At 36.7% G+C, this 12,201-nt stretch overlaps 1 protein-coding gene across 1 annotated transcript in view; it reads right to left on the bottom strand.

Moving 5' to 3' along the window:
- LOC126469800 (glycylpeptide N-tetradecanoyltransferase 2) overlaps positions 1–11,980 on the bottom strand; it is an 89,785-nt gene extending 77,805 nt beyond the window's left edge. The window contains exons 1-3 of the mRNA XM_050097058.1: positions 11,549–11,980; positions 9,177–9,247; positions 3,153–3,276 (exon numbers count right to left, since the gene is read on the bottom strand). Of these exons, the coding sequence (XP_049953015.1) occupies positions 3,153–3,276; positions 9,177–9,247; positions 11,549–11,593 (240 nt within the window). The 5' untranslated portion in view covers positions 11,594–11,980. The remainder of the gene's footprint in view (positions 1–3,152; positions 3,277–9,176; positions 9,248–11,548) is intronic.
- Between the last annotated feature and the right edge of the window lie 221 nt (positions 11,981–12,201).

Genomic DNA, 12,201 nt, shown 5'->3' with positions numbered 1-12,201 from the left:
CTGTGGACCTATGGAACACAAATTGCTGGGAAGAGCTCAACATTTTCTGTGATTTTTTTAAGTTGTGCATGGTAAATTTTCTCAAGCATGCATGTCCTAAAGAACACTGCATCAAACTTTGTACACATTGTGAAAGACAGACATGGCGCAAATGTATTTCTTGCCAAAGCCCAGGGAACCTGATGAGAAGACTAAGTTAAGTCCTTGCCTGTGTGGGAATCACATCAGGGTTTGAGTCCTCGTCTGGTACAAATTTTCATTTGTTTCCAGTAAATTGTATAGCTTAGGTAGGTCTGCATTCGCAATTTGTGAATACGCTTTCTGATTTAATAAGACTGTAGATCATCTGCAGTGCATCAAACTTTATAGACACATCGCTATTGTATTTCATGTATGTGGCCTTGTTTGCATGGAGAAAAAACAAAGATCATTGCAACTCTTCATCAATATTTAAGCACTGGAAGTCAACATTCTGCATTGACAAGACGTAAGTCACAGCATATATGCCTAATATTGTGTATCCACCACCCTCCTCAGCTCAAGCTGGCTGAAATGCTTCAATGTGATGTTGACAATATGTGAGAGAAAAATATGTGGAGAAAATTGAGTAATATAATTTCCAACGAGGATCCCAGCTCTTAGTTCTTAGAGGTAAAAGATCTCTAGTAAGATCAGATCTTCATACAACATCTCATAAATGCTTGAGCTGATACAGAGAAAAGACATCCGCCAAGGTAGTGTTTAAAACTCACCAAAATATTAAATATTTTAATATTATTTTGAAGTGAGTGAATGAAATATCTTGCTACATAATCCTATTACTCACCTGAACTATACGAGGTGTTACAAAAAGGTACGGCCAAACTCTCAGGAAACATTCCTCACACACAAATAAAGAAAAGACGTTAAGTGGGCATGTGTCTGGAAATGCTTAATTTCCATGTTAGAGCTCATTTTAGTTTCGTCAGTATGTACTGTACTTCCTCGACTCACCGCCAGTTGGCCCAATTGAAGGAAGGTAATGTTGACTTCAGTGCTTGTGTTGACATGCGACTCATTGCTCTACAGTACTAGCATCAAGCACATCAGTACGTAGCATCAACAGGTTAGTGTTCATCACGAACGTGGTTTTGCAGTCAGTGCAATGTTTACAAATGCGGAGTTGGCAGATGCCCATTTGATGTATGGATTAGCATGGGGCAATAGCCGTGGTGCGGTACGTTTCTATCGAGACAGATTTCCAGAACGAAGGTGTCCCGACAGGAAGACGTTCGAAGCAATTGATCAGCGTCTTAGGGAGCATGGAACATTCCAGCCTATGACTCGCGAATGGGGAAGACCAAGAACGACGAGGACACCTGCAATGGACGAGGCAATTCTTCGTGCAGTTGACAGTAACCCTAATGTCAGCGTCAGAGAAGTTGCTGCTGTACAAGGTAACGTTGATCACGTCACTGTATGGAGAGTGCTACGGGAGAACCAGTTGTTTCCGTACCATGTACAGCATGTGCAGCCACTATCAGCAGCTGATTGGCCTCCACAGGTATGCGAATGGTTCATCCAACAATGTGTCAATCCTCATTTCAGTGCAAATGTTCTCTTTATGGATGAGGCTTCATTCCAACGTGAGAAAATTGTAAATTTTCACACTCAACATGTGTGGGCTGACAAGAATCCGCACGCAATTGTGCAATCACGTCATCACCACAGATTTTCTGTGAACGTTTGGGCAGGCATTGTTGGTGATGTCTTGATTGTGCCTCATGTTCTTCCACCTACGCTCAATGGAGCACGTTATCATGATTTCATACGGGATACTCTACCTGTGCTGCTAGAACATGTGCCTTTACGAGTACGACAACATGTGGTTCATGCACGATGGAGCTCCTGCACATTTCAGTCAAAGTGTTTGTACGCTTCTCAACAACAGATTCGGTGACCGATGGATTGGTCGAGGTAGACCAATTCCATGGCCTCCACGCTCTCCTGACCTCACCCTCTTGACTTTCATTTATGGGGGCATTTGAAAGCTCTTGTCTACGCAACCCCGGTACCAAATGTAGAGACTCTTCGTGCTCGTATTGTGGACGGCTGTGATACAATACGCCATTCTCCAGGGCTGCATCAGGGATTCCATGCGACGGATGGTAGATGCATGTATCCTCGCTAACGGAGGACATTTTGAACATTTACTGTAACAAAGTGTTTGAAGTCACACTGGTACGTTCTGTTGCTGTGTGTTTCCATTCCATGATTAATGTGATTTGAAGAGAAGTAATAAAATGAGCTCTAACATGGAAAGTAAGCGTTTCCGGACACATGTCCACATAACATATTTTCTTTCTTTGTGTGTGAGGAATGTTTCCTGAAAGTTTGGCCGTACCTTTTTGTAACACCCTGTATATTGTTGCCAAATAAGATTTATGGCATCAAGTACTGAAGGTCACATTCTCATTTCACTGTTAGCTTGCAAAACCATCACTATAACTCTAATCAAGCTACTTGTTTCAGATCATGTGCAAGCCAAAAAGTGGCTATTCAAACTCACAGAAACTGTCGCCTCTGCTGTGGTCTTAAAAGAGGCACTAGGATGGGGTTTATACTTATTCATACTTAATGGTAGCCGATGAGTGTCTTACTGTCCTTTCATACATATGTGGTAGTGTCTGAATTAAATTTTGATATCAGTTTAGCCAGAGTGACTTGCTAATTTGCTTTGGACAACTTTATTTACTTTGAACTAAATGATTCAAGAGTAATGGATCATGGCACTGTTCATAAGATGGGGTTGATATCTTGAATGTCATAGTCTCAGAAAATATAACACACTGAACCAGGAGTCCTGAATCATGCACAGCTATGAATATCACTTACCACCATTCAGATTCACGTTGTTCTAGCACTCGTATCTCAAGAACACTTCCAGTTTGTCTTCATCAGATACAAACAAAGGACTGACATACAACATGCTTTCAAAAAATACTTAACAGTTTATACTTTCCTCTGTATCACATACTGTCATTTCAATGTATGTTTTGTACAAAAATTGCTACAAAGTGCCTAGGAAATTGTAAATGATGGTGTCTGTTCACTAAGTTCACAACTTACTTTCTGTTAACCTTCAAACAAAAATCAAATCACATCACAATTACCTGGAGAGAGATATTACATCCTGCCTGAATTTCTTCTTCTATAGCAGAGTCATACGCCTTTTTATCAGCTTCTGATTCGGTAGTAATTATGGAATTTTTCTTCCTCCGATTTCTTTTCTTCGCACTGTGCAGGCAGCAAAAATATTACGTCAAGATAAAAATGTAGTAGAATTCATGCAATTACCATATGTGAAAAAGTGGTGGTGTTTGTGCAGGCATAACAGTATTACTAGATCAGTTCTAGCTTACTAATCTGCATTTCTGTGTATTGTTTGTGCACAGTTTAGAGTGGATGTTTGTTATGCATTATCATTTCAACTTAGAGGTAGGCAATAACAGGATATTTTGGAACAGCCAATGACAAGCTCTTAATACGCTGCTAACATTGTATTGTTGGTCAACCTTTCACTGACTCCATATATTTATATTTCTGATTTCTTATGAAATACAGAATTTTGGTTGGGGTGACGGACTGCTCTGTCTGAGATGTACATTAGGATGGAAGGTGATACTATGCTTTAATTGACTGTGAGCAACAAACAATGTGATTTAACCTGAAAATACTATTTCTTTACAATCCAACCACTTTTGCTTTCATTACACGCACATTATTTTGTGATCTAAATCATATCATTATAGCATTGGCTTCTGAGAAGCCACTGTTCGTTTGTTGTCCTTATTACCCCTCGTCAGGAACAGCAGCTGTTATGAATGTACACTATGAAGCAAAAACATGAACAGCCTTTAGTGAATTTCTAATTCTTGCTCTACACTTACTGCAATTTGGAATACAGCAATCTCCCCCCCCCCTCTCTCTATTTTTATTTTGTGTGTGTGTGTGTGTGTGTGTGTGTGTGTGTGTGTGTGTGTGTGTGTGAGAGAGAGAGAGAGAGAGAGAGAGAGAGAGAGAGAGAGAGAGAGAGATCCAGCAGTCCCTACCAAGCAACAATGACATTCCAAATTAATAGTTAGTTATGTGGCAGTGTTACATAACCAGGAATTAATGTCAGATCATGGCTAATATTCACAGAAACCAGCCGTGTGTAATTACCTTCTGAATGAACTTGTGAATTTGGGTCACTACATTGTTGTCACTTGTATTCTTATGTACACATTAAATTGATAATGACTGTGGAAATCCAAGGAAGCAAAAGTCAAGTAATGACTTCTGCAAATGCTTCAGTTTGAATCGAAACATTTGTGATAAGCCTCCTGATTGGTTACATTTGCCCTCTTAAGCATTTACACTGTATTAATGTTCAATACAGATTCTTTATAAATTATATCTTTTATTAAATTTGTGCATAAATATTCATTATTAATATAATCTCTCATCATATACAAATAGAGGGAGAGGCATACTAATCAAAAATTGTGTCTGCAGTTTTGCTAATAAACAAAGAGAACATCCAACTTCTTGCACAAGGTTCATCAGATTTAGACTGCACAAAAATGACCTATAAACAGGGCATGGCAAGATGGGTAATATAGGGAACTTGGTAGACAAGGACACCCAAGTGGCTAACATGTCTCTTATGAGCTACTGCATTACTTCAACAATTTTTATTTATATAAATGACACTGAATTCTGATTTACTGAAATGTTTATATCATACACGGTGTCCCACTTATCTTGCTCACCCAAAATAACTCTTTTCTGATGTGTTAAATGTAAAACTGTTTCAACCAATTTTTTTTATCATCATCGAAATAGGGTGTCAAGCCGGGCACTGCTACCTCTTGCCCTCTGAATTCCATGGATGAACAGAGCCAGTCGAGTTTCATGGGATCACAATATATCAAATGTGTTCTGGTCTGACAATGTAAAAATGAAAAGCAGAAAACTGTTCAGACTTATTGTGGTTAACTTTTGACTAATTATGTATCCAAACTATTTACAGTACTGTGTTCCAGCCACGTTTGTTTATCAGTCAGCACTAATAGATTGCCTGCTGACATTTGCAACTGCCAAAGGGCAACTCAGTCAAGAAAATTGAGTTGTTCCAGTTATGAATCGTACACATTCCGGTCGCCATATTTTACTTAAGTACAGCACATGAAACTTCAATGAATATTTACAATTAAGAAGGCGCTTTCTCACATAAAACTTTTCAGCAGAAGCTGTTTTATAAAAAAACTTTGCAATTCCCACATTAATCATACTCACATCAAAAGCCCTCCAGTTCCACATACTATCAATACAATGTCATCTGCTGCATTTCACATGCATATTGCAACCTACTGGTTTCAGAATGAGAAATTTGAACCAGCATCATGCACCAATGCCACCAAGCTGCGACTCCAATCTTAATAATATATTACAGAAATAAACTAGTGAGGTAAAATATGTTACACAACCCCAACAACAATCATTTTCAGAATTGGAGTTAGTGCTGTCAAAAAAACTGGGTACATCTTTTCAGCAGGAAAATGTTATTTGCTGAAATGCAGACTGTACCAGAAAATAACTTTAAAAAATTGTGGAAGGTTGGAGGGGAGGGGGAGCATGCAACTGGGGTTGTGTTCTGTCAGTGATCAAGTCATCAGAGATGAAGTGCATGCCCTGACTGGACTAGCATGGGGAAGGATACCTGCCGAGTCATTTACAAATGACCATCCCGTCTACTTGCCTGAAACAATTTTAGAGAAACTATGGAAAACTCTAATCTGTGTGGCTGGACAGTAACTTGGATCCTCAATATCCGCAAGCTTTACATATTATTAGAAAACAAAGCAGAAAAGTATCAATCACCTTGTAGGTGTCATGGTATGTGGTGGTTGGGCACTAATATTTAGTGCCTTCTTGCTCCAAATGATAAACTGATTAGCCAAGTCTTGCAAAACCATTATTTGTGGAATTTATGTTTACAACTAAAGAACCAAAACATGTCACACAAATAGTCATTCACTATAAGCCACAAACAACTGTATTTTGTAACCTAACAGAATCTCTGACTGTTTTTAATTTCTTTTGCATAATTGTAAGTGTTATGTAAAGCTCACCACATCTGACTACAATTTTTTATTCTCCCTTCATGTAACTTCCATACTTTGTACCTGCTTATTTCTATATTTACAGCATTGTCATGTGTCCCCTATCCCACCACCAGAAATCAACGGTGGCCACAGCTTCAGCTACCAAAACTTTCATTAAACAGAACTGCAGCACACCTTATGGGCCACTGGGTAGTTACAATCCACAAAGTGTTTCCACCAATGATTTCTGCAATTCCAAATGAATCTTATGTTACTGAGCTGAGTTATTCTCTTACACAAATCAGAGAACTCACTGATTCAAAATGTATATGCACACCTGAAATTACTCACTTCACACATGGAGTAAAAGTACACAAAAATTGTATTTACAGATTTTACTACAAGCTTCCTTCCTCTGTTTGGTCCACTCTGTAATATCCCTATAGAAACCGAAGTATATGTGGAAAACCAAATACGACGAAATTGACGGACGTTTACAAAAACCTTGAGGACTAGGAAATTGCGTGAGAAAGCTGAAGATACCGAGTCAGGGAACACCAGTAAGGTGGGAGATTAAACTGTAATGATACATGGGACCTAAGCTTTCAGGAGTAAAAGAATATTTCTCGATAGGCCCAAATGTTTAGAAAGTGATTCTACATCTGAAAATACTACAATTTCCTAATAAAATAAATTTGAGTCTTAACAAGTCCTCAACCTCAGCAATTGAAACTGATCCCAAGTCACCATCTTGCATTCCATAAAACATGAAAGCAAGTCATAATTACTCAAATTAAAGCATACCATAGTTCTTAAACATTGATAATTTACATGGAATAATATTCCTATAATTAAGACAATTTGAGAAATCTTAGGTATATTAAAATTTGTTATTTATAAAAATAAAATTCGGTTTCAATGCTAAGTTAAAAACAAAAAATTCCCTGATAATTTGTGAAATTCCTGAAATTCCCCAAGATTTCCCTGATTTTTCCAGCTAAAATGTAATTGCCTGCGAATTCCAGGTTTTCCAGAAGAATCACCACTCTGATATTGTCAACAAAATGGTAACCATAAGCCATGTGCAACCATCCAATATATGTGAAGTACATTCCATAACAAGAATTATAATTGTTCTCGTGACATCACATTCATTGGCTTTGCGAGCTCACAGCAAAACATTCACCCTTCAACCCAACCTACACCTTTGACAACTCTACACATATCACCATACCCTACAGTCCAAAAACTAAAATAAAATAGAAGCGAAATACAGATTGCTAGTGTTCTGCTATATCTCTGCATGTATATGACGTCGCTTGCCACATTACCATTATGTCGTGTGTCAAAGCAAACAACTGGTATCAACAGATTCATTTCACCCTTTATATCAGTGGCTGGCTCCTCACAAAAATAACTCTCAATATATTTATACAGGTATGAAGTGCTGTTGGTAACAACTGACAAAGGACCTATTTCTTGAATTTTAGCAGCTACGAGTGACAGAATACAACACTCATTATAAAAGTGAAGAGAAACTTTATGTGATGAACTATAATGAATCATACTTAATCATAATAATAATCACCATAAATAAAATAAATTATGGGTACCTGTTGATTCCTACTCACTATCTGGTGGTGTAACAAAGTTCATGGGCTGATGTATCAAAGAAATTAGTCGCTAGAGAAATTCAATGTAAGAAATTAACATAGGTGTAGGATGGATAAAATCCACTCAGCTTTCCTGCCTTATGTTCAAATGGTATTTCAAGCATTTGATGACTTCCCCTGTTATCAGGAGCTGTTAGTTACAGGTGCTACTATTTCCTGAATGTTGTTGTTTCCTAAGTTGGTTTTCTTTTTTTTTTTTTACAGTCAGTTTACAATGATAATAATGATGACTATGATGGGAGGAAGTCTTCAAAATGTCTGAGACACCACTACATATAACATGGCAAAGGAAACAGTAGTTTTTCCGAATAACACTGAGAAAAAGCAATGTCCCCAATGACAAATTACTTCTAGTTTATTATTTAACTACCTTTTCAATGAAGAAAATGTTAATAAATGTGGACATTATACAGGCAAGCTGTTCCAAAAAAATGTGTTCTACATAAATGTCAACCACATCACCAAACCACAAGGAAATCTGTCTTATGTGATTTTTAATATTGGCATCTTTTGGAAATTGAATAATTTTTACATATTTATCCCAGATGAGAAAAACTATAGAAGACATAAGTAAACAGTAGTCTCAGAAAAGTCAAAATCTGCACCAAATCTGCAAAGACAAACTAAATTATAAATATGTCACTTGCTTTACAAACAAATTAATCCTTTCCTATTTTTAACATGCCACACAACTTTAAAACCATTTCTAAACTGTTTACAGTTGTCAATATAATGTTGGTTACTCTTGTTAGCAAGATATAGGTATGTACAACTAACACTTGAATGTTCAAATAACAGGCATAGTGTTATTTGCAGCATACAACCACCACTGTCATTCTATGTTGTTTGGCTACTATATTACATGCACAAGTGAATTCACCATAATGCTCACTTTCTTGAAAACACAAAGCTATGATTATATTACAACATAAGCAAACCAGTATTGGTATGCAGTTTAAATAAACCAAATTGTCACTTTCCAACCAAACACAGACCTCGAGCTACGTTACTAATTGACCTGTCATCACAACTAATATTTAAGGAGAGTCGGCATATTAAAACGCTGATATCAGATTTTTGATTGCTAATAGATGACTAGGTTTTCCGCCTTACCAAAACAAATCACTCCACAACCTCCATTCACTGGAAAGGGGATGTTTCAACTTATTCATCTGAAAACCTTGCTTGTTTCAGTGTACATTTCTTTTAAAAACTAGTAATTAACTTTATAGTGTACAGTATAAGTGATTTTTTTTTTTAATTGCATTAAACACCACAAAGGTAGATTTCCATTTTGTGTGTGTGTGTGTGTGTGTGTGTGTGTGTGTGTGTGTGTGTGATCAGAACAAGGCATTGAAAGATATTTTAATCTCACCTCTTTGATCTGACATCTTTATCTGATATCTCCTTATTTGACGAGTCATTTTCTGTGCCACTGTTTGTCAGCTGCAAAGAAAATTAATATGTTATAATGGTAATTTGTCACACAGTAATTTACAATTTTCAGTTAGATAATTACACATACTGCCATTATCGAACACTAAAGCAACAGAAAAAAAAATTAACGAAAAGCATGAATTGTCACACTGCAACTGTAGTCCTTTGTGAAAGGGAGGGGAGAGCACTACTTAGGTAAAATATATCACCTACTTCAATAGAACAGAAAAATATTCATTGCCAGGTAACAGTTATTTATTTTAACTCCCTTCCACTTTTCAATACGTCACAGAAAACATTAGCTTCGCTAGTGATCAACTCTCAACTAAATTGTTACCTTCCAACCTAACCTAGACCTTAGGCTGCGGTGCAGATACAAAACCCTTTCTTCACCTAATAATACAAATTATGAATGTATAAGAAAGTATTATCAACATTTAATGCCTCAACATAAATGCCATTACAAGAGGAGAATAACATCAGCTAAAAAGTGAACAGGAAATCAGTTGTCTGTCAAAAAATTCATCCTGGCATTCACCTCAAGATATTTGGAAAGGAAACTGGGAAGATAAGTAAAGAAGGCATTAATATCTCATCGACAGGGCATTACAAATGGAGGACTAGCTGAACTCGGCAAGGACCACAGATGAGAATGATTACAATACTGAACGTATCAGTTCCAGGATGCAGCAGAACTGATTAAGGAAAAATTTAAATATGGATGGTTGCACAGGTATTCATAACACACCCTTTAACACGAGTCCAGCTATAAAGTTGCTTCATTCAGTTCTAACATGGAAACTATTAGCTTGTATGGATGAGGAATTACGTATGTATTGTGGAAAATTTAATCAAAATACTACAATTTTCGACAGTATTTATAATCAGACTATAACTAAACTAAGGAGAGCACAGCTAGCACACGAATTTTCACATTTTTAATACAAATTACAGATTAATGGTATTACCAAAAACAGTGCAAAATAAGCAATTAAAAACAAAAATACGTGGGAACCAACTAAATTTCAGTGATAATGTTCCACTATATATTACTATAAATGAATTACTAATCAGCAAAGACCTACACATTAACAAGAAGTTTCTGATGATAAAGCAAATTATATGTAATCAATCTTCACGTGGTAATCGTCTAAGTAATCATCTTAGGTTTGAAACTCTTTAGCCCGTGTTTGCTTTAACAACACATTTTTTGAAGGGGTCCGCCTTTAGCAAAACAAAAGTTTGTTTTTTATCACAAACATGTTTCACTGCAGTTGCATCATCATCAGTGGGCTTTTATTTTATGGCTTTTAACCACATGGTGTGGTTTTCCCGATGCTTTTACAGTGACTTTTCTTTTTCATCATCTTTCTCACAGTGAAGTTCTATATATATATTGAGCTGTCACTGTTAAACAGCTGTAAACACTAACTAGCTTCTGGATTAACACCATAGAACTGTCTCCAATAACAACAATTCTCAATATCAGCCTGATAGTTAAAATCTGTCTAGTTTCTATTAAGTTCTTTTATAGCTAAATAGAAAACTTATTTAAAATGGGGAAATAAGAGATGAATCCTCATCAGATGGCAACTATTATCAATCAGAATAAGATATTTTACACTGAACTTTGTAGGCAATAATAAACTCTGTGGTGCAGTAAGGAATCTGAATGAACCATCTCGTTCGACATTGCCAAGCAATTTATTCTGAGACTACTTGCAATTTTTTGCTGGGCGAAAAAATAATTGTGCACAAGTTCCAACAGCGTGTGTCTCCCATTTATACCCTGTTACGCTACTTGAAAAACATATGACGATACCCGAAAATCTTACATGCACGGTTCTCTAGTGCTACACATATAGTCAGTCCAACAACATGGTTAAAATAACACTTCCTTCTAAAACCGTCACACTTGTTTCTACAACTGTGACAATTCCTTTCAAATTTTGTACAGACGTAGGGTTTTTTTTCCATCCCAGGGCTCCAGTAAGTTTAAAGAAACAACAGCATTTACTGGACTTTATCTATTCGAACCTACATCATAAGAAACAATAAGCTGTCTGCTACATTTACTCTCAATGAGCCGGCTCAATTACGGATTAATATACACTTTGATCACGACGACAGTTGTGTATTTGTTGACTGGATTTATTCGAAACATCAAGGAAGTGTCACACAAGGAGAGAGTATGTCAAGATTTCTGCTCTAACACAGCTGTTTTGAAAGTTCGTGACTGTTAACGAATACGGGTAAGAACACATAACTTATATTAAACATGAAAAGCAGCTATCAGAATGTGTTATTTACCTTATTTTTTCCAGATTGTGAGCTGTCAGAGCCTTCAAGATCCATAACCAACACAAGTGGTTATAAACGAGCAGAAAACGTGTCAGGAATAAACTTCTGAGGGAAGACAAACTGCAGCATTCAGATGAATATTCTGTACATAAATAGTGCGCGTTTCATTTAACCTTAGGCGTAAAAATGTTAAACTTAGGCGCATTAATTCTAAAACGGCGCGGTGGATGAAATTTGCAAACTATTAACGGAAGTGGTATCATAACCTGAATGTCTGTGCAAATTTAATATTTATACAAGAATTTGCCATCTACAACTTCAGAACTTTTTCACTCATGGGGGGAGAAGGGATTTTTTTAAAACTTAGAACGGAGTGTACTACAGTTATTTTGCATGTATGTACAACCTTCCCCTCCTCATACAACTCTCCCAAATACCTTTTTTTCCCATAACCAAAGAATATAAACAAATACGAAGCCAAGGCACAGAGAATGCAAGTAAGGATTCCAAACAAACTTTTCATCCATTGCGAAAAAACGACAATATTTTCGAAAACGGATTTCATATATACATTCATGACATTCATCGAATTCTACATTTATAGAGAAGGAACGCATTTGTTTATTTATTTTTGCTGGATGTCACCCATATCACGCACTGCT

Source organism: Schistocerca serialis, chromosome 3 (genome assembly GCF_023864345.2).
Source record: "Schistocerca serialis cubense isolate TAMUIC-IGC-003099 chromosome 3, iqSchSeri2.2, whole genome shotgun sequence".
Classification (NCBI taxonomy): Eukaryota; Metazoa; Arthropoda; class Insecta; order Orthoptera; family Acrididae; genus Schistocerca; species Schistocerca serialis.
This window is presented reverse-complemented; position numbering and strand designations above follow the sequence as displayed.